Here is a 24,012-nt window from a genome sequence, read left to right as displayed (position 1 = left end):
AGTCCGAATGCGAAGCGTGTGAAAAACATCCGACTTGTGTTTTGACATGTGCGGCCAATTTGCAATCATTGAGACAATAGTTATGCTTGAATAGCCGATTAAAGCCTGGCGATTATGACAATTAGTTTATTGATTGGATAATTGATGGCTCTCTTTAAAGATAATCCAGTCGGTCGGGGCACAGATGAAAGAAAAATGTTGCAGTTTGTTGCAAACTGTTTCGGCAGTAGTAGAAAATTAAAGGACACGGTGAGAAATTAGTTGGTAATTATCGGTAGTTGTAAACTTCAAAAGAAAACAGAAAACAAACAGATCGCGATTACCGTTGCTATAAATAAGAAATGAAAATTGATGAAATTGTCATTCTCTAAAATGGCTCCTAAACGTATTCGAAATTCTTCAAATACTCCACCCTCTAAGAGGGCCAAAATTCAAAAATCACCTGTTCGTTACTTTCAGGAATCTTGGAAAAATAAGCATTCATGGCTCAGATATGAAGCTGATACAAAATTAATGTTTTGTGACATTTGCATAAAATCGCAAAATTCAAACTCGTTCACTTCTGGCTGTTCAGTTCTCAAAAATGATTCTGTATCGAAGCATGCGAAAACTAAAGGTAATTGAGATTTTCAAACAGTGGTATTTTTCTAGGCAACTATTGACAGTTAAACTTTAAAGTTAAGATTCTTAATTAAAAGTGTGTCAGCAAAAATATTTTCTGATAAAAATAAATTCTGCAATAAAAAGCGAACTGTTTACTTAATTTTGAAAGTTTTTTTTTTTTTTTCAATTTAGAACACAGAAATGCTGCTGATGCTACAAAATTGTCAACATTCATGATATCTGCCCCGCAAGTGGCCACCAATAAAAGTGAGACAGCAGTGATTGCGGCACTTAAAAACGTCTACTTCTCAGCAAAACAGAATCTACCAAGTTCAGTTGTTCCGGCACTGAACGATCTGTGCATAAGACAGGTATACATAAATTTAAAGTATTTGAGAAATTCATATTAAATGAAATCAAAACAAGGCAATGAGGTTTGTATAATATTTATTTCATGTAACTGTGTGGGTCATTCCAAGTTTTTTACGGTAAGAATTGTTGACTGTTGTAATGGTTATTTATTTTATTATCTCCAGTTTTAGCTACTTCTTTCTGTTGTTGTTTTTTTTTTCAGAGAAAAGCATTACGTGAGCAGACCTTTATTTTTTGCAGGTATCGGGCAGTTCCAGTTAATAATAGTATGTTGTTTTTTGCAGGTATAAAGCAGTTCCTGTTACTAATAGTATCTTGTTTTTGACAGGTATCAAACAGTTCCAGTTACTAATAGTATCTTGTTTATTTACAGGTATCAAGCAGTTCCTGTTACTAATAGTATCTTGTTTTACTAACCACAATGTTTTATAATTATTATTATTACTTATTTTCAGGGTGTATCACAACTGAGTGACTTGAAAGTTGATAGTCATACCACCTACGAGCACAACACCAGCATTGGCGAGTTCCAAGACTGTCTAGCTGATGTACCGAGGGAAGATTTACTTGTTAAGGTGAAACAATCGGGGAAATTCAGTTTGATGTTTGATGAAAGCACAGATATTTCTGTGCATCAAAATTTGATAAGCTATATTAGAGTGTTAGAAACCAATGATTTTGGGACAGTAGAGCCACATACCTACTTTTTAGGCATTAACCAATTAAATAGGGCAAATTCTGAGAGTATTTTTGGTAAGGTTTTGGAAATGTTGGGCAAAAAGGGGATTGACATTTCAAATTTGTGTGGAGTCAGTACTGATGGGGCAGCTGTTATGGTTGGGAATAAATCTGGGGTTGTCACAAGGTTAAAAAATCATGTTCCTGGGGTTCTAGCCAACCACTGCATTGCCCATCGCTTGGCTCTTAGTTGCAGTACTGGTGCAGACACATTCCCTATTTGGTCAAGTTCCAGGAGATTTTGAATTCTATTTACAAATACTTCAAATACTCCCCCAAAAACATGTCAAGTCTTTCTGCTATTCAGTCTATCCTTCAAGGTCAAGCCAAAAGGTTTCAGGAAGTGTTTCATACCCGTTGGTTAAGTTTTGAAGGGTCTGTAGATGCCCTGGTCACAAATTACCCAAGTCTCATTTCTGTATTCCTTGAAGAGAACTCTGGGAAGGCCTTGAGTCTCTACAAGCCTATCACTACATACAAGTTCCTGTATGTTGCCCACTTCCTTTGTGATGTCCTCAAGCCTCTGGCCATCCTCTCCAAAATGTACCAGAAAAAGGACTTGCAGTATTCTGAGGTTTCACCCTTACTTACCTCTACCATTAGCATGCTTGAGGATCTTCGTGACTCTAAGTCTGGGGAAAGGTTACAAGGTTTTCTTAAGGTCGCCCCTGCAGAGCCAACCCTCGACTCTGATGGTCTCTTTACCTTTGAGTTTGAAGGTCATACAATTAGGGACAGTGAAAAACAAAGAACAGAATCTGTCAATGTGTGTGATCAGTTTGTTGACAGAATGGTCAAAAGCTTAAATGATAGGTTTTCTGATAATGCTGATGGGGCTATTCTCACATCAATGAGCAACATGTTCAATCCCTTGCTCAAGGCCAAAGATCTTTCCAATGATTTAGAAACAATCAGTGACTACTTAGGCTCTGTAGGTATTGAGGGTTCCAAGTCTGAATTATCAGCTTTTGTTCAATTCGCAAGGGCTACCCATGACAGTGGGAACAGATCTGTGACTGAGACACACTCTTGTGCAAATTTAGCAATCAAAAACAAATCAGTGTTCCCTGCTTCAGCTGAAGTAGCGGAGAGGTTTTTTGCACTACCTGTATCCACAGCAGACTGTGAAAGAGGATTTAGTAAGCAAAACTTAATTAAAACTTCCCTGAGAAGTAAGATTTGTGAAGACAATCTGGAAAATCTAATGATTTTAAGTGTAGATGGACCAGAAATCAGTAAATTTGACTACAAAAGAGCGTTCAACTTGTGGGGATCTAAGAAACAAAAAAGGATTTTAAAGTGACATTGTGTAAGAATCAAAGACAAATACATATGTTTTAAACAGTGTTTACAAAACAGTAAACAAAGAAGGATTTTAAAGTGACTTTGTGTAAGAATCAAAGACAAATGCATATGTTTTAAACAGTGTTTACAAAACAGTAAAGATTAAAGACTATGAAAATGAATAAGTTGATGGAATCATCTTTATATTATGATCATGAATCAATACATGAATACATGTCTCATTAAAGATATAACTTAATAAATGTTTGTTTTTGCTTCATATATTTTTTAACATGTTAAGTTTGTATGCCTTTTTCAGTATACTATTAATTTGAAATATAATTTCATGACAGATGTTTCTCTCTGATTCTGTCATGGAATTATATTTTTAAGTTAATAATATTCTCTTAAAGGTATAAACACTTGCAGCCTTGTATACATACACACAGTGTATTAACTGCATAGTCCATGGCATGGAAGATAACAGTTGCTGTTAAAAAGCTTGTCGCGCCGCGTACGATTTTAGGCGCTTGGCAAAAAAGCAGTGACTCAGAGAAATTTAAGGCCAGTGTGACCCCTGGTGTCCAACTTACAAGAATTTGCAGCCGCATTTATACCCGCATCGTCCTCTGGCCCTTGTGGCTCCAGTGACAAAATGTCATACCTACAATAAAACACATAAAATGATAAACTCCGAAATTCACATTAAGACCTATGAACCAAAGGCTGCAGAATATATTTTAATGCTCTGGCCACCAGTTCCAAATTAACAATTTAATAGGTCCATATTTTTTTTTATAAATTCACCAAATCATAAAAGCCCTTCTATAGCCTTGGTTTACCAATTATCGGTGTATTAATGATTGATATTCCACTATACACAACATTTAATTTATATGCTTACCAAAATTTATCTCATTTTAAATAAAAATTATCTTATTTTCATTAAAAGTTAATTTTATTCACCTGGGAACGCATTTATCGGAAATATTAGGTCACATATTGACCGACCATGGTCACCATCTTGGATGTTTACAGATATCAATTATCAGTGGAATTGTGGGAAATAATGCTACTGCACTAAACTTCCATCCAGATACATAAAAATAACAAGGAAACAAAGCTGAAAGTTCTGGCTACTGGATTATTTAATCTGCTGTGGAAAAGAAAAGTATATTATAGCATACAAAATGAATAAAATAAATAAATGATATCACAAACAGCAATTTATCACATTTTTGTCAAAAATCACAGTTACACCAGACATATCACATTCAGTTAAACACAGTGGTGGCACAAAAACTCATCATGCCTCCTTAAAAACTTCACATCACAGCAGTATTTAAGGTGTGTCCAGTGGCCACACTTGTCACACTGTCCCCACTGCACAAGTTCCAGCGTGTACTTCAGGTTCATGGGCTCTGGCGTGAACTTTCCACAAACACAACAAAGATCTTCCTCAGCAATCTCACTGTGGGAGTCTTCCTCTGAGTCAAAAGTGTTACTGTCACCAGATGGACCAGGGATTGGTGACAATGGTGCTTTATTGACTCTCTTTGTGTTTTTCTTCAGCACAACCTTCTCCCCAGATGGACCAGGTAATTCTGATGATGTTCCCTTCTTGTCTTTCTTGTTGACTTCAATTTTCTTTGGATGATCAACTGGAGTCATCAGCAACTTCTTTGATGGAGATGATATATCACCCATGATGGTAGGCTTCCTCTTTCTGGTACCTTTGTTTTCTCAAGCACTTTCAAGATTTTTTTTCTTTCAAGGAATGATACAGACTCAGCAGGTTCACTGATTGGCTGTTCCTTGTTTTCAATGTAAATGGTGGATGGAGTAGTCTTTGCAGCTCCTATGGATGTCCGCTGTAGAGGATACACACCAGTCTTCTTGAAAGCACTTATGAGATTTTCTGCACAAACTCCTTTGTTGTATGCCTTGCTGGAGATTTCTGCTATATTGCAGCGGTTGATCTGCATCCCTGGGTTCCTGCGCATGTAAGCCTGGCACTCACTATGGTAGATGTTCTTAAGCGGTCCAAAGCAACCTACATCAAGGGGTTGTGTTACATGCGAGGTGTGCGGTGGCAACACAAAGAATACCACATTGTTTGCCTCTCCCCATGTAGAAAGTGTGAGGTTGACATGGGACTTGTGGCCGTCGAACAAAATTATGACAGGATGATCCTTGGTTGAAACGTGCTTAAGGAAGTGCTGTTCTAGGTATTCCATAAACACAGCAGAATTAGACCATCCGCTCTCTGTAACTGTACCGACTGATCCTGGAGAAGCCCCTGTCAAAAGGTCCTGGTTCCATCTCATCCCTGGGAATACATAGTATGGCGGTAATCTAATGCCTGCTGCACTTCCACTAGCAATGATTGTCACTGTTTTCCCCCTGTTTGAGGTTATGGCCTGAGGTGTTGTTCCCTTCATACATATAACATGGCGGGGGTTGTGCTCCATCATTAAACCCGTTTCATCAACATTCCAGATGAACTCTGGGTGGTTCTCAAGGTCATGCTTCTTCAACACTTTCGCCAGTTCACAAAAATACTTGTCCATGGTCTTATCTGAGGTACACTTTGCTCTAAGCACAGACAATTTCTGGGGTTTGGCTAAAGTTACATCTGGGTTCCGTCTTTTGAATCCCTTGTACCATGATGCTGCAAAATCTGGATCACTGTTTCTTCCTTCCTAAAGTAACAGCCCAATCAAATGCCAAGCAGAGAAATTCAGCACGGGTATAGCCATACCCTATGCTTGCCATGTAGCTTATATGTTCTACTAGTTTCTGCTCCTCCTGGGCAGTAAATGTTGGAGGCGGACCACTGCTGGGTAGATTTTCTTTCTCTCCTGTCACTGGCTGGAGTCCAAGGGTTCTATCACGCAGAGTGGACTCTGGTATACCATATAACCTGGCTGCCTTGTACACAGACATCCCAGAAGAGACTACATCTTTGTATGCCCTTGCTATCAGCCCAGTATCATACAGCCGCCTTCTCTTGGTAGCCTTGCCAATGGTTGGTAACTGTAATGAAATAATAAAAAAAAACTTACCACATGTACACAAAATTGAATGCATCTTTATTTCTCAGTTCTTAACAATGAAATGTCAGAAGTTTAGTTTAGTAGCATTGTTTATCAAAAAGGGCGCCAAAAAGCGCGTGCGCGAGGCAGTGCTCGATGACGTCATTTAGGCAGGGGGAATCCTTCTGTCAAATTTTTTTCTGAGGAATTATTCTTTATTCATCGACAGATATTGAAGTTTATCAGTAAAACAAATTAAAAAAATATATTTTCAATCAATTCATATACAATAAATATGTAACTTACCCTTAGGAAGGACATATTTCACGGAAGAATCACGTTGAGGAATATCCTGTAACTTTGTAAACAAAGAATTCCGGAAGTGCTCATCAGGAAGTAAATATTCGGGATTTTCGGATTGCACCGTTAATCGGTAACCACCGATAATAAGTAAAGTGGGGATACATTGATGCTGCCCCACTTAAATTGTTAAAAAATGCTTCTGTGACTCCAAATTACTTGGTACAGCATTTTTAACCAAACTTTTAAGCCATCATTCTGCTTGCCATTCAAGCCCTACCACCATTGACTACCATCAAAACAGTCATGAGCCTGATATCATCACCGTGGCAAGCAGGTACTTTTCTAGACGTCTGATTACAAGAACACATCATGTGTAACACAAGCACTTACTCTTTTATTTTGCAAAGGTTATTTTTTTTTCACTTACGAAGGACCAGTGTTAGTAAGAAGTGGGGAATGTAAACTGACTACCATCAAATAACTTTGATTTTCAACTTCATTTACATGAATTATATTACAAGCAAAGCTAACTGAAAATATTTTCTAAATGTGTGTGATGTCTCAATTTTGGGCTTTCTACAATTTATGCTCAACAGACTTTGGGGTTTATGCTGGATACCCATATACAATCCCCTAAACCGATTCACCCGCAGTGAATTCTCTACTTACTGATTCAACTATAGATACTGTTTTTTTTTTCTAAAATCAGAAACAATTAGTTTTCCTGTTTTCTGAACTTTTCTGAACATTTTTCTTACCATGAAGGCATTTGCATCCCACCATTCAATGTCACTGGTATTACTGGCCTAGAAAATAAAATGTTATCATACAGGAAAAGAAATGAATTTTTCTAACTTAGATCATTTATTTGTATTCAGTTTCCATAGCATCCAAAACCAGTCAGTCAGTCGGTCTCTTGCTATATATCAACTTATCCACTCATGCCAAGTAATATCATAATCCCTTGATGGATGACAGAGTTATGGACCAGGCACAAAAAAGCGGCAGGATGGACAGATGAAAAAGTGCAATCCTGCAGTTGCCAAAACTGGTTTTCAATCACTATGGGACTAATAATGAGCTCAGTGGTAATAGTTGTAAATTCTTGTTACCACATCAAAGTAGGAAAGATTTACCTGCACATTCACCCTTGATTATATGCATGCAACACATTATATATTTAGTGAGCTTAAAATTATAATTATAGAAAATCTCTATTTTTGCTACATATTCAATAACGTTAATCGATGGAATAACTTTTCTGTATTACTTGAAAAGAGCACTGAATAACGGATATCAGTGTCAATATCACATATTCAAATGTTTTAAATTATTTAAAATGAATTAATTAAATACCTTTTAAGATAAACCTAATCTGCTGTAAAATCAAAGAGAAATAACTTACGCTGTAGGACATATACATTTTATATTCTTCAATTTCAACTGCCTAAATATTTGTGACCATCCTTCCCTGTAATCAAAACAACAAAATAATATGAGCCGCGCCATGAGAAAACCAACATTAATGCTTTTGCAACCAGCATGGATCCAGACCAGCCTGCACAATTGTGCAGTCTGGTTAGGATCCATGCTGTTCGCTTTCAAAGCCTATTGAAATTATAGAAACCGTTAGCAAACAGCATGGATCCTGACTGCGTGGATGTGCAGGCTGGTCTGGATCCATGCTGGTCGCAAATGCACTATGTTTGTTTTCTCAAGGTGCGGCTCATAATTATAGGCTATAGACAACATACAAAGCAGGACAGCTAAATCACTTTTAAAGTCTCAAAAATATATATAAAACATGGGGTTTTGAACTACATTGAAATTCAAAGTTAATGGAATTATCACTATAATGATAGTGTATACTGCAAGGATATCATTATCAAAGGAAGACAGTTTATTTAATCAACAAACAAGAGCTGTCTCCATAGGATGACATATGCCCCCGATGGCACTCTGAATGAGAAGTTATGGCCGATGTTAGAGTTTAGGACCTTTAACCTACGGAGCTGGGTCTTGCGCGCGACATGTCGTCTTACTGTGTCACACACTCATGCGTAGTTATTTTAAAATCCATGCATGAATGACAAAGATATGGACCGGACACGTCCATCAATGCACTATCATGAAAAATGACCTTTACCTTCTAAGTGTGACCTTGACCTTTGAGCCACGGACCTGGGTCTTGCGCGCGACACGTCGTCTTACTGTGGTACACATTCATGCCAAGTTATTTGAAAATCCATCCATGGTTGACAAAGATATGGACCGGACACGCCCATCAATGCACTATCCTTTAAAGTCTAAGTGTGACCTTTACCTTTGAGCTACGGACCTGGGTCTTGCGCGCGACACGTCGTCTTACTGTGGTACACATTCATGCCAAGTTATTTGAAAATCCATCCATTGATGACAAAGATATGGACCGGACACGCCCATCAATGCACTATCCTTTAATGTCTAAGTGTGACCTTGACCTTTGAGCTACGGACCTGGGTCTTGCGTGCGACACGTCGTCTTACTGTGGTACACATTCATGCCAAGTTATTTGAAAATCCATCCATCGATGACAAAGATATGGACCGGACACGAAAATTGCGGACAGACTGACAGACCGACAGACTGACAGACGGTTCAAAAACTATATGCCTCCCTTCGGGGGCATAAAAATTCATGAAGTATACTTAAATAAAGTATAATTAGTATATCAATGGTCTCCAATCATTCAAATATGCCCAAACTAGTGAATTTGTTTCTTTTTTGTTGGGTTTAACATTGCACTGACACAATATAGCAAAACTAGTGAAAGTTATACTGGAAAAGGAAATTAAATTTTCTTAAAATGATGCCGAAATCTAAAGTACAAATTGTCATTTCATCTCCTTATTCTAGTTTAAATGAAAGATGTCAAGGCTAGATTCACATTTTGCACATTTTTCATTCACTAATGGCCACCGGTTCCAAATTAACAATTTAATAGGTCCATAATTTTTTTTAAAAATTCACCAAATCATTAAAGAAGAGGGCATCAGTGGTCCAAGGTTACTCATCTGAGTTCCACAGATTTTGGTATTGGGTCACACATGGAAAATATCTATGAAATTATTTTGAAATTTTTCTAACAAAAATATTTTTTAAGTTTGCACTATCTGCATAATAGGAAATACATGTACTACATATAACTGGATCTATCACTATACATGATCATTACCCTCAGAAATCACTCTGATACTGGGAAATTAAAATGTTGTGATCATGACACTTGACATTCAAGTGTGACGTTGGTAATGAACTCTGTGAACTCGACTGTGAACTATGCACGTCGTCTTGATGAGGCTAACAATTAATATTCGAGCTATTTGATCTTTAGCCTCTAAGTCTGACCTTGACCTTTGTCCAAGTGACTTGGCTTGTGAACTCTGCATGCCCTCTTGATGAGATTAATAAGTGATTATAGTTTTATGAAAATCCTTCCAATGGTTAAGAAGAGATGGAGCAGACACAAATTTGAGTTATTTGACCTTTGACCTTTCGGTGTGAACTTGACCTTGATCCTAGTGTTCTGGGATTTTTACTCAGTCTCTACAAGTCATTTGGGATGTAAATATTTAATGTTAGTTTTACAAAAAATCTTCTAAGCAGTTAAGAAGAATTCATTAGACCTTTGGCCTCCAAATGTTACCTCGACCTTGGACCAAGTAACCTGGTATATGTACTTTGCACACTATCTTGATAAGGTAAACAACTCGGCGGGTGCTAGTTTTATGAAAACTTCAATGTGGTTTTGACAATATGGAGCAGACATGAAGTGAAGCTATTCGACTTAAAACCTAAAAGTATGACCTTGACCTTTGACTGAGTGACCTGGGTTGTGCGGTCTGCAAACTGTTTTGATGAGTTAAAGAAGAGATGCTAGTTAAATTTATTTATTTATTTGGGTTTTACGGTGCACCAACACAGTATAGTTTATATGGCGCCAAACAGGACTACAAATTTTGGTTCCACATCTCATTTACATCGAAATAAAAACATGAGGTATGGAATCAAAATTTGCATACCTGCTGGAGTCACAGAGTTACTGCAAAACCAAGTGTTAAGACCCTATTAGTCGCCTCTTACAATCATGCAAGGGTAAGGCAGTGGTTCCAATTCTTTTCATACACAGATCGTCCCAGAACCACATGGGGCGCTGCTAGTTAAATGCAAATGCAAATCTTCCAAGCAGTTTAGACAATTTTAGCTATTTGACCTTTGATTTCAGTGGGACCTTGACCTTGGATGGAGGGCCCTAATGACCTTGATTGTGCACTCTGCACCTTGTTTTGACGAGGTTAACAACATATGCTAGTTTTATGAAAATCTTCAAAGCAGTTCAGAGAATAAGGAGCTGAGACAAGGTTCAGCTATTTGACCTTTGACCTTGGCCCATGACCTAGAGACCTGGGTTGTGTGCTTGCCCTGCTGTCTTGATGAGGTTAATTACTGATGCAAGTTTTATGAAAACCTTCCAACTAAGAGCAGACACAAATTACAAATAAAATGACCAATGGATGGACAGATGACAGATGCCACCACATAATATGACTGTATTCTAAAATCTGCCAATAAAAAAGCTAAATACAGCTGCAAATATACTCTAAGTAATATTTTGGGATGTGCACAGTCACTACAGCACTTTTCTTTGTATGACGACATCACAAAAACAAAAAGTAAACATTTTTAAAACAAGAGATCTGCCAAGCCCAAAGGGTTACATCAGAGGATGGGAGCAAAATTTTAAGAACTTGACTGTTGAAGCCCAAAGGAGAGGAACAACAAAGGGAAGAAATTAAAAAAAATAATTCTAAGTCCTTCTTTAGAATTACTTCCCTTTGTTGTTACTATAAATAGCTTATATTGTTACTTTTTCATTACTAGTAGTACAGAAAAATCGAGACCACTTTTCTGTAGTACAACTACAACATGCATGTTACAATTAATTTTGAGGTGTTTTTTGACCTAAGGAAAGCCAAAAAGTACCTTCGTATAGAATTTTTAAATAAAAGTCTTCAAATGTTAATATAATGTAAATGGCAAACGTTCCCATAAACAGTATCAGGTCCTACTGTGCAATCAAAATATAGCAATAATGCGATAATTTCATTCTCTATTCAACAGTACACTTCTCTTCTCTTGAATTTGCCTACATTTTAACCACCCTTTACCACCCTTTGGCATTTACGCTCATCTAATTCTGATTGCAAAGTTTTCATTCATGCACTGCATTCAGGTTCATACAAGATGTTTCATGTTGCAATTTTCTGCTTTATAATTTTAAACTCAAATCCCAGTTTCGGGATTGAGCCAGTATGTTCGCGGTTTCATTACGAGAAACAAACGTTAGAAAAGATGATCAGGCAGGAAATATTCGTAGAGAAAATGAAAGCTAACATTGATGACTCTAAACAGCAAGTAGTGGACGCTATTGTAGACTTGAAGAATGAGAGAAACAAGTTTGCAGCGGATTTTGAAAGGTTGAAAAATGACGTTGAAACAATGAGTGGCAACCTTGGAATGCAATGGATCGTATGCAATCACAAACTGAAAAAGCCATTCAGGATAATACTGCAGAAATGGAAAAATCAAAAGGTATGTACTTAACATTAGTTTTGTATTGTTATATAGGAAATCTCTGTATAAAAGCGAAAGTGTGACACTTCCGAATATGCTTCATTTTTAAGTTATTAAATTAAGGACAAAATATGAGATTAGTATTAGATCTGTTTAATAAAATGGTATGAAATAAGGCAAAGCCTCAAATCGAGCTCGGGGAATCAGATTTTACTTTTTTCCAAATTTTGTAACAACGAAACTATTCACATAAAAGTTTTAATTTAGTGTTATCAATTCTTTTATAGAAAATATCTTATATTTGCAAATTTACGGTCATGGTCGTGACCCCAGTGAGACTCGAACCCACGTTGAGTTCACGACTAAGGCGACTCACCCCACCATTAATTGTTTTTCCGTATCCGATTGGAGTTGAATATGTTTATAAAATACAAGCTGTATTACAGACAGAAATATTACAGGTATATCATAAAATATTAAATATAGCGTAATGTATACATTCTTATATTTTTAAAATGTTCTATAAAGTACTCATATGACAATAAATATAACAAATTTAGTAAAACTACATTGAGTTGTAGTTTCGCGTGTTTGTGTCAATTCTAAATACATTTTATTTGAACTTCATTTGTAAATGAAAACACTCTCATAAATTTTAAGATTTTACCAGTATAAACTTAACAAATTGTCTAACGCAACACTCAGCTTAATGCCAATATCTTAAAAGTTACCTGAAGGACTTTTCTGAAATTTTGCAAACAATGATATTGTGAATGTCATAAAGAGAATTCATAAGATAGATCAAAACCATCGTATAATTTGATTAATTCTAGACCCACGAGCCATTTTTTAAAAAGTCACAAAAACATAATTATAAGCGTGTTTATGCTTAAGTAAAATGAAATCATGACACCTACAATAATATAATTGTTTGTATGTCTGACAGGATTTTCCGGTGTTTTTGCCGGTGCTAGAAAAACTCATTTTACACCCCTTGTTGTAAGACGACTCACATGCTGAAATTTATAAAGGAGTGCGTAAATTCATACGCTGCTATAATGAAAAGGTGCTTAAAAGAAAAACATTTGTTTTTATATCTTCTATTAATTTAAGCATTCGATATGCAAGAAAAAGATTTTATCACTAGTTGAAGGTGCGGATGAAACTAACTTGCGCTCGTGACCACCTAATCAGTTACCATCGAGTCAGGTATTTCCATCCGTACATTCAACCTGTGAAAGATTCTTATATGTTTTATCAAAGCAAGAACAATACTTTTTGAGCATATTTTTGAAAGAAGCAAGTATCTACACATTGTTACTACCTAAAAACTCTTCATACACTAATAGTCTTGTTTAGAAAGTATCTCTGACATTGTCAAATAACAGAGATGAAATCCCGTATTACTTACTTCTTAAATGTATTATTATAAACATGTGATATTTCATAAATAATCACGTTTTAAGATTTATCATTTCTAATTATTATAACCTTTAGAAACTGGCTAAAATGTGATAATCATTACGAAATATTACAGCAGTACAAACTGCATATCAATGTCGAAATGCATATACACGTCTTTACTGCAGGGGTCTATCGTAACCGAACGGTAACAGACACTTACTTCAAATTACCTGGCTCTTACTGCTATTTCTTCGAGTCTTATCAACTAAGGGTTTCAAATTCTTACATGTTAGGACGACACCCAGCTGAAGTTCCTGAACTAATGACTGGGAAGGCTGCAATACACCTTAAAAGCGATGTAATTGTAATCCCAAATTAATGTGTGAAAAACTTTGAAGTCTTACTAAGTTCTTTTCGATGGCTACGCTGTTCTCGCTTTTTTCTGTCTTTCTTTTAAAAAATTGTGATAATACATACAGACATAGCGCAGTTGTTATTTTTTGTGGACTCCACTAATTTGAAATAGCATTTGTTAATTTATCAGGGTTCCAATCGATGTTTTCAAAACTTCTTATTCGTTAATACCATTTAGTTCTAGAGAAACGTTGCTGAAACTGTAAGATTTACATCGTTAATTCTCATTCTTTTTAAACGGCTATAAGAAACCTTTTGTTATTTCAGGTTCTGCCGTCACACCTATCGTCGCATTCAAAGCTCACATTGTGTCTGACAAGTCATTGCGAGACAGCAAGGTTATAGTATTCTCAAAGAACATTTTTAACATGGGTGATGCTTACGACAATGAAACTGACATTTTCAAAGCACCGATTGGGGGCGTCTACCTATTCACGACTCAGATATGTTTATCTACCGGTACCTATTCGTATTTCGGCATCACTTTGAATGGGGATCTTATCTCTCAATCCCTGCTCGGAGACAAACAGTGGATTAAGTGTTATACAATGGACGCCATTGTTACAGTCAACACGGGGGACGATGTCTCGGTTAAATGTATTGGCTCTTGCGACAGCAGTGAAAGTATGTGGAACAGTCTTAGTTACGCCACAAGTAGCTTCTCGGGTGTACTCGTCCAAAGACTTATTCTTTGAATACGACTGTAATGAAAGTTGTCCAGCTGCATGACCTGTTTTGTTGGATGTTGAAAAACTGATGATTCTGTGGCCACAACAAATATCAATATACATGTATTTTGAATTATTGTTTGCCTAACAAAATATGTTTAAGCATATTCACAGGCTAAGCACATATCACAGTGTTTAAGTCTGATATATTGTAAGATATAGCTTATTGTACAGCCCTACTAGTAAAACAATATGGTCCAGGATGTTCATTATTTCCCACCCTTAAGTAATTTCAGTTTCAATAATCAGCATTGTTTTATGTGTTTCGCATCAGGTTTACACCGTCCATGTTTCCTTATATATTATTCTGTTTTAGTTTATACAGAATTTATTTTAGGTCGATTGTGAAGGAAGTTCTACAACTTATATTAATCACTCTCGACACCTCATTCTTGGTGGAATCCATCGCTACGAGGGTATGAGAGAAGAGGCCAGTTTCCCTTTTAATGCTGAGTGCCAAGCAAGGGAGCTACTGGTACCATTTTTCACGTCTTTGGTATGATATGGCCGGGGATCAAACCCACGACCTCCCGCACTCGAAGCGGACGCTCTACCACTAGGCTATCGAGGCGGTCTAATTCTGTTTTTAGGAAATACTGAAAGACAACCTTCATATATCCAGTTTAACTTTTACTTAAATTACAATATGTTTGACTTTTTTAAATTGTCATTACAAATAAACGGAATTATGTATAGTCAAACTTGCTCGATCAACCACGTCTATTAAGGAGGTAGTATACCTTAATATTTGTGTGTGCGCATGCCCAACCGGAAGCTAAAGTGACGATTTACGACAACGTTTACGAGAAACTAAATGTGTTTGTATATTTATTCTTCTAAAAAAAAATGCATTAACCTGTTTCTGTTATGATGCTATATGGTTAAATAATGCTTAAATCATTAATAAACTACCGCAGAAACGTTATAAAACATTGTTGACTTAAAATGACGTCATTGACGTCATGACCTTACGTGTCAGTTACCGCGCAAAATTAATAGCTTTTATCTTGAAAGTACGTAATTCTGAGCATTTGTTTTATTTAAACTATTTTGAATACAGTCATTATTTGCCGAAATATTTTCTATGACTCTTGCGTTCTGAATAATGATCAATATTTTATATACTTATTTTGAAATGTTATGCGGAATGTAAGAAAATGGATGATATTTACTGATGTTATTGGGAATATAGTTGGGTGAAAGGTTACTTATTACGACCATTTTCAAATAAAAATTGGATAGTTTGATTTGTAATACCTATTTTTCTGTTTCCATTAATTATTTTGGTACTTGTGTACTAAAACTATGCTCAAAAAATGTTCAAATCTCAGTAGAAATAGTGATTTCTTGAATTAAATTAATGTTACTATGGACACGAATCCCGTAACCTATATATCTAAATGTAAAATGCAAGGGCGTTGACACTGGTCTATTTAAGGAACACATCTTCAGCATTTTATTTGTATTTCAACACTATCCATGAGAATAATAACTGCAAGCACAGTGATTTTTCCATAAAAAATGTCAGACGAGGGGTACTGCTGTAAGTATTTTAAGCTTTGAAATTGGTTTTTAAAAAAATGCAGAAAAGACGAACATATTACTTACTTTAGAAATAAAATGATTTGAAGATATATTAAACGAGAAAGATAATTTTATTTAATATTTTTCTAATAAATTACGATAAAAAGCAAGATATACGATATTGTAAACATATATGTTGTCATGGTTACTTTAAACGTTAAGATAAATAGGGTACCATGTAAAGTGTTTTGTATTCTGCTAATAATATTAACCTAATATTCCATGTTGGTCATTAACATAATGGCACTGAAGCCGTCGAAAAACACGTTATCATACATAGTTGTTTAAAAATGAGAGAAAATACATTACCGGGGCGAAAACTCGCTAATTGTCGGGGTCGCGGGGCGAAAAGTCGGGATTTAGTAACTAAAATGGCGCGGGGCGAAAACACGATAATTAGCGCTCTTCAAACGTCGAGTTTTCGCACCGCGCACCCGCTATTAGAGTTACTAAATGTCGACTTTTCGCCCCGCGACCCTGTTTATAATCGTGTTTTCGCTCTGCGCCCCCGCTAAATAGCGAGTTTTCGCCCCGTGCCCCCGCCATTTTAACTTGTTAATTCTCGTGTTTTCGCTCGGCGGGGCCGCGGGGCGAAAACGCGAAATGGCAGAAATCAGCCACCATAGCTAACAGTGAAACCGAATACACTGTAAATTGTAAAATATCTGTATTTTCCTTCTATTTTCAATATAAAATACCTTTAGAGGGTCATGAACTCCAGACCTGGATAAAATTGTACTTGAAGGGACAGAGATAAACCAACTTGAGATTGTAGCAGCTAAAACATTAAATTACACGAAATGCAATAAATTTCTACGGTTCAACTAATTTGAAATTACCTTGGTAACAAGGTATACTGCCTCCTTAAAAACCACTTGTATTAAGGGACGGCTTTCTAATTTTATTTCTGTTTGTTAAAGAACAATTTATGTTGTATCAAGAGACAACTTTTTGCTCTGCTCTAAGCTGCTATCTTTATGCAAGTTGTACTGTATAAACAACAGGAATTTCTATAACTTCTACAACTGCCTTGTAAATATCTAATTCCCATTACCTTGTAGTCGCAAACAACAGCTATACGGTGATAATATATATAAGCAGTGAAAATGACACAGAACAAATGAAAAGATTTTCTTTGTACGGGAGTCACGTTCTTACAAGCCTTGCAACGTTAAGCTCGTAAACCCACGACCCCCCGCACTCGAAGCGGACGCTCTACCACTAGGCTATCGAGGCGGTCTAATTCTGTTTTTAGGAAATACTGAAAGACAACCTACATATATCCAGTTTAACTTTTACTTAAATTACAATATGTTTGACTTTTTTAAATTGTCATTACAAATAAACGGAATTATGTATAGTCAAACTTGCTCGATCAACCACGTCTATTAAGGAGGTAGTATACCTTAATATTTGTGTGTGCGCATGCCCAACCGGAAGCTAAAGTGACGATTTACGACAACGTTTACGAGAAACTAAATGTGTTTGTATATTTATTCTTCTGAAAAAAAAATGCATTAACCTGTCTCTGTTATGATGCTATATGGTTAAATAATGCTTAAATCATTAATAAATTACCGCAGAAACGTTATAAAACACTGTTGACTTAAAATGACGTCATTGACGTCATGACCTTACGTGTCAGTTACCGCGCAAAATTAATAGCTTTTATCTTGAAAGTACGTAATTCTGAGCATTTGTTTTATTTAAACTATTTTGAATACAGTCATTATTTGCCGAAATATTTTCTATGACTCTTGCGTTCTGAATAATGATCAATATTTTATATACTTATTTTGAAATGTTATGCGGAATGTAAGAAAATGGATGATATTTACTGATGTTATTGGGAATATAGTTGGGTGAAAGGTTACTTATTACGACCATTTTCAAATAAAAATTGGATAGTTTGATTTGTAATACCTATTTTTCTGTTTCCATTAATAATTTGGTACTTGTGTACTAAAACTATGCTCAAAAAATGTTCAAATCTCAGTAGAAATAGTGATTTCTTGAATTAAATTAATGTTACTATGGACACGAATCCCGTAACCTATATATCTAAATGTAAAATGCAAGGGCGTTGACACTGGTCTATTTAAGGAACACATCTTCAGCATTTTATTTGTATTTCAACACTATCCATGAGAATAATAACTGCAAGCACAGTGATTTTTCCATAAAAAATGTCAGACGAGGGGTACTGCTGTAAGTATTTTAAGCTTTGAAATTGGTTTTTTAAAAAAATGCAGAAAAGACGAACATATTACTTACTTTAGAAATAAAATGATTTGAAGATATATTAAACGAGAAAGATAATTTTATTTAATATTTTTCTAATAAATTACGATAAAAAGCAAGATATACGATATTGTAAACATATATGTTGTCATGGTTACTTTAAACGTTAAGATAAATAGGGTACCATGTAAAGTGTTTTGTATTCTGCTAATAATATTAACCTAATATTCCATGTTGGTCATTAACATAATGGCACTGAAGCCGTCGAAAAACACGTTATCATACATAGTTGTTTAAAAATGAGAGAAAATACATTACCGGGGCGAAAACTCGCTAATTGTCGGGGTCGCGGGGCGAAAAGTCGGGATTTAGTAACTAAAATGGCGCGGGGCGAAAACACGATAATTAGCGCTCTTCAAACGTCGAGTTTTCACACCGCGCACCCGCTATTAGAGTTACTAAATGTCGACTTTTCGCCCCGCGACCCTGTTTATAATCGTGTTTTCGCTCTGCGCCCTCGCTAAATAGCGAGTTTTCGCCCCGTGCCCCCGCCATTTTAACTTGTTAATTCTCGTGTTTTCGCTCGGCGGGGCCGCGGGGCGAAAACGCGAAATGGCAGAAATCAGCCACCATAGCTAACAGTGAAACCGAATACACTGTAAATTGTAAAATATCTGTATTTTCCTTCTATTTTCAATATAAAATACCTTTAGAGGGTCATGAACTCCAGACCTGGATAAAATTGTACTTGAAGGGACAGAGATAAACCAACTTGAGATTGTAGCAGCTAAAACATTAAATTACACGAAATGCAATAAATTTCTACGGTTCAACTAATTTGAAATTACCTTGGTAACAAAGTATACTGCCTCCTTAAAAACCACTTGTATTAAGGGACGGCTTTCTAATTTTATTTCTGTTTGTTAAAGAACAATTTATGTTGTATCAAGAGACAACTTTTTGCTCTGCTCTAAGCTGCTATCTTTATGCAAGTTGTACTGTATAAACAACAGGAATTTCTATAACTTCTACAACTGCCTTGTAAATATCTAATTCCCAGTACCTTGTAGTCGCAAACAACAGTTAACGGTGATAATATATATAAGCAGTGAAAATGACACAGAACAAATGAAAAGATTTTCTTTGTACGGGAGTCACGTTCTTACAAGCCTTGCAACGTTAAGCTCGTAAACCCACGACCTCCCGCACTCGAAGCGGACGCTCGACCACTAGGCTATCGAGGCGGTCTAATTCTGTTTTTAGGAAATACTGAAAGACAACCTACATATATCCAGTTTAACTTTTACTTAAATTACAATATGTTTGACTTTTTTAAATTGTCATTACAAATAAACGGAATTATGTATAGTCAAACTTGCTCGTTCAACCACGTCTATTAAGGAGGTAGTATACCTTAATATTTGTGTGTGCGCATGCCCAACCGGAAGCTAAAGTGACGATTTACGACAACGTTTACGAGAAACTAAATGTGTTTGTATATTTATTCTTCTGAAAAAAAATACATTAACCTGTTTCTGTTATGATGCTATATGGTTAAATAATGCTTAAATCATTAATAAATTACCGCAGAAACGTTATAAAACATTGTTGACTTAAAATGACGTCATTGACGTCATGACCTTACGTGTTAGTTACCGCGCAAAATTAATAGCTTTTATCTTGAAAGTACGTAATTCTGAGCATTTGTTTTATTTAAACTATTTTGAATACAGTCATTATTTGCCGAAATATTTTCTATGACTCTTGCGTTCTGAATAATGATCAATATTTTATATACTTATTTTGAAATGTTATGCGGAATGTAAGAAAATGGATGATATTTACTGATGTTATTGGGAATATAGTTGGGTGAAAGGTTACTTATTACGACCATTTTCAAATAAAAATTGGATAGTTTGATTTGTAATACCTATTTTTCTGTTTCCATTAATAATTTGGTACTTGTGTACTAAAACTATGCTCAAAAAATGTTCAAATCTCAGTAGAAATAGTGATTTCTGGAATTAAATTAATGTTACTATAGACACGAATCCCGTAACCTATATATCTAACTTCTATAACTTCTACAACTGCCTTGTAAATATCTAATTCCCATTACCTTGTAGTCGCAAACAACAGCTATACGGTGATAATATATATAAGCAGTGAAAATGACACAGAACAAATGAAAAGATTTTCTTTGTACGGGAGTCACGTTCTTACAAGCCTTGCAACGTTAAGCTCGTTTCATATAAGCAGTTCTCACCCATTGTTAAAGAAAAAAAGGAGCATTGAACTCTCAAATCTTTTTTAAAATTAGTTTAGATGGTAGCGAACGAAATGTTCATAAATAATAAAAGTATTTCGTCTTTTTAGGGGGGTGCGGAGGCCTCCGTGGCCAGGTGGTTAAGGTCGCTGACTTCAAATCACTTGCCCCTCATCGATGTGGGTTCGAGCCTCACACGGGGCGTAAAATTCTTCATGTGAGGAAGCCATCCAGCTGGCTTACGGAAGGTCGGTGGTTCTACCCAGGTGCCCGCTCGTGATGAAATAATGCACGAATGGGCACCTGCGGTCTTCCTCCACCATCAATGCTGGAAGGTCGCCATATGACCTATAATTGTGTCGGTGCGACGTTAAACCCAACAAAATAAATAAATAAATAGTCTTTTTAGTTCTTCAACTTTTTCTAACTGTAAATGATTTCAGTAATTGCTATTCAACATTGGAAATATTGTTATAGATATTCTTTTTTGTCCATTTACAATAACTTGGTTCATTTCAGAAAATAGTTTTGTTCAGTTCTATTTACTTAAAACATTTATATGTTAATTATTATTTCTATTTCCAATAAACACAACTTTTAAAGTAACCTAATTTGCGAAGTTGAATACACAATGTTGTATGTCGCAATATGCGGTGCGAAAGACATTTTTAGCACACTTTTAGCATATGTTCGGGCATTGCAGAGTGGTGCACTCTTAAATGAAATGATGCGCGATTGTCGGTGAAAGATATAGCCAGTTGTACTGGCATATAAGAAGGCAGTATGCAAACAATTCTGAAAAAGCGTTTGGACCTGAGAAAGGTTTGCGCTGGGTAGGTACCTCATTTGCTAACTGAGGTGCAAAAGAAACAACGCCTTAAATGTGTCTGTGAACTTTTGAAAACATACAAAGGCTGTGAAAGTCGGGTTATTTCCAACTTGCCAACAGGTGACAAAACCTGGGTGCACATGATTGAGCCATAAGTTCGAAAAAGATGTTATACGCATTTTTCTTCAATTCTAGTAGGCCAGTCGTTCAAGTGCCTTGTCCATCTGGTCATACAGTCACTGAACGATTATACAAGAACTACTGTAGAAAGTGAAAACTTTTTACAATAAGAAACGTCCAAGCAAAGGATGGTCAGGAGTCCATCTTATACATGACAACGCCTCCTCTCACAAGTGTGAGGTGGTTAAGTCTTTTTTGGCTTCTGAAAAGATGGAAGTTGTAAACCACCCGCCTTATTCACCTGACCTGGCATTTTTTTTATTTCCAAGGCTTAAGAAAATGCTGTCTGGAAAGAACTATAAGCCCAGAAGTTCTCTTAGCAGCGCCATTTATCAGTTTCTCAAACAGATTCCAAAACAATACTATCTATCTTCTTTTCGCGATTGGGTAAAAGGGTTACAAAATGTGTTTCGGTAAAGGGGGAACTCTGAAGGTTTGTAACAAAAATAATTTTGATAAAGCGTAGCATTTAAGAAATCCGAACCCAATGACAGAAAAATTTGCAGGACCCTCGTAACAATGGAAGCAGTTTAGGCTTAAGCTGCCCTGTCCTTCGATTCTTTCGAGATACCAGCAACCATCTAGGTAGGGTTCGTTCTGAGAAAAGCACTTGATTTCTATCTGCATGTCTGCTATTACTGAAAGCAGAATACGTTTTTTTCTCATATGGGCTTTTATAACTAATATGTAATCATATGACGCAACCGACCTATGCAAATATTTAGAAATGAAAACTTGATACAGTGCTGTGCTACGATTATATCAGCTCCGTTGCGGGCTACAGATTCATACAAATTATATAATTTTGTACATGCATTTTTAAAAATTCCTCGCAAATAACATCAGCTGTCGCTATTTATATTAAATGACTATATGTAACAAATGTTGTCGTTTTAAATGTTATCAAAAGTTTATGACTATATGTAACAAGTGTTGTCGTCTTAAATGTGTTATTATTGACATCGCTGAAATAGACAGTTCTTTTGACAAACTATTTTTCTTCTGAGGAATTATTTTCTTATCACAATAACAGTTTAAACTTCGAGAAAAAACATATCTAAAAGTACTTAGATGCTGAATATTGCTGTGGCTTATTAAAATCAAAATAAAGTTAACGCCAAAATTACTTTATCTTTCATAGTCTATGTATATGTATGACTGTACATAACACAGGTAAAACAAAGACAGTCTTTCAAGAAAAGAGAGACCCATTCAGAGAAACATCATGTCCTACAAGAAAGCCAATCTATTGTGGCTATTTTGAAACAATCTCTCACCGTAGGAACAGACTGAATTCTATACAGTTACTACTAAATTCCAAAAGTTTTAGAAGCGCTTTCGCTTATTAGTCTCATGGCAACGTATCTTAATGTTTCAGAAAACATGCTAAACAGCCAGAAATGTTGCGAACCAACAGGGTACAACAGTCCAAGCATTTGAAAATATTGTATTTAAACTTTTTGGTTTATGTTATGTGAAAATGTGATCAAATCGTAATGAAAAACGGAAAAGTAGTTCGGCGTCTTAGATAAGAAAAAAAGAGTATACAGTGATATAAAACAATCTTAAGGATTCAAACTGCTTGAATTATGAACAAATCAGCCGCTATTCATTACCTATATCTACACATTGTTTGTTAGTTTTTAATGGTAAAACTAACATCTTTATTTATAGAAAGTAGCACATGAAGATATAGATCAGTACAAAGTACAAATGATACATCTTAACTTTAAATTGAAGGCTTCTGAACAACAACAACAACCAACTACAATTTACGCTATAAGCATACCCTAATTAATATCACATTCATTCTTAGACAAATACCCCTTAAAATAGATATTGCCTTTAAGGCAGTTCTGCACGGTTGGATAGAAATTATTTCTACAATGTAGAATTTTTTTTTATTTTTATTTTTTTTTTTGTTGGATTTTACGTCGCACTGACACATGATAGGTCATATGGCGACTACAATGTAGAATTTGATTAAACACTGATTTTTCAAAACTTCAGAATATACATAGAAAATTAAGCAAATAAAAAAGATATGGTCGTGTGCTTGATTTTTTGCTAGACTGATCTGAAAAATAGGGACCTCACGCAATATTTCATAATAGGAGTCTAAGGGAAAATCATAACTTTCATAACAATTTCGCGAATAAAATTTTTTCTACAATGTAGATTTTGATGAAACTCCTCACAGTGGTAAATAAAGACATGGCCTATAATTTGATGAAATAAAATATATAGGTCCGTGTACTTATTTTTGAGATATTTGACCATGATTAAAGTAAACCAGACATTTCACGCTAATTTTAAGACGTTATTTTAAATTATTAAACGAGTGATATGTTTTAATATCATATTTTGACTTTACAATATAGCAACAATGACATTGTAATTAATTTACTCACAGGTTGC

General features: G+C 35.7%; 2 protein-coding genes across 2 annotated transcripts; one reads left to right on the top strand and one right to left on the bottom strand.

Annotated features, from left to right (window-relative positions):
• Window positions 1-372: 372 nt before the first annotated feature.
• Window positions 373-1,958, top strand: LOC123524858 (SCAN domain-containing protein 3-like). The gene is made up of 3 exons (XM_053539694.1): window positions 373-385; window positions 796-974; window positions 1,431-1,958. The coding sequence occupies exons 1-3, from the start codon at window positions 373-375 to the stop codon at window positions 1,956-1,958; spliced, it is 720 nt and encodes a 239-aa protein (XP_053395669.1).
• A 2,709-nt stretch (window positions 1,959-4,667) lies between these two features.
• LOC128555892 (jerky protein homolog-like) lies at window positions 4,668-6,353 on the bottom strand. Its single transcript, XM_053539693.1, has 3 exons — window positions 6,339-6,353; window positions 5,791-6,033; window positions 4,668-5,699 (listed from the first exon to the last, which is right to left on the bottom strand). The coding sequence occupies exons 1-3, from the start codon at window positions 6,351-6,353 to the stop codon at window positions 4,668-4,670; spliced, it is 1,290 nt and encodes a 429-aa protein (XP_053395668.1).
• Between the last annotated feature and the right edge of the window lie 17,659 nt (window positions 6,354-24,012).

The sequence above is a fragment of the Mercenaria mercenaria genome, chromosome 3 (assembly GCF_021730395.1).
Source record: "Mercenaria mercenaria strain notata chromosome 3, MADL_Memer_1, whole genome shotgun sequence".
Taxonomy (NCBI): domain Eukaryota; kingdom Metazoa; phylum Mollusca; class Bivalvia; order Venerida; family Veneridae; genus Mercenaria; species Mercenaria mercenaria.
The sequence above is the reverse complement of the archived record's forward strand: the minus strand, read 5'-3'. Positions and strand labels throughout refer to the sequence as shown.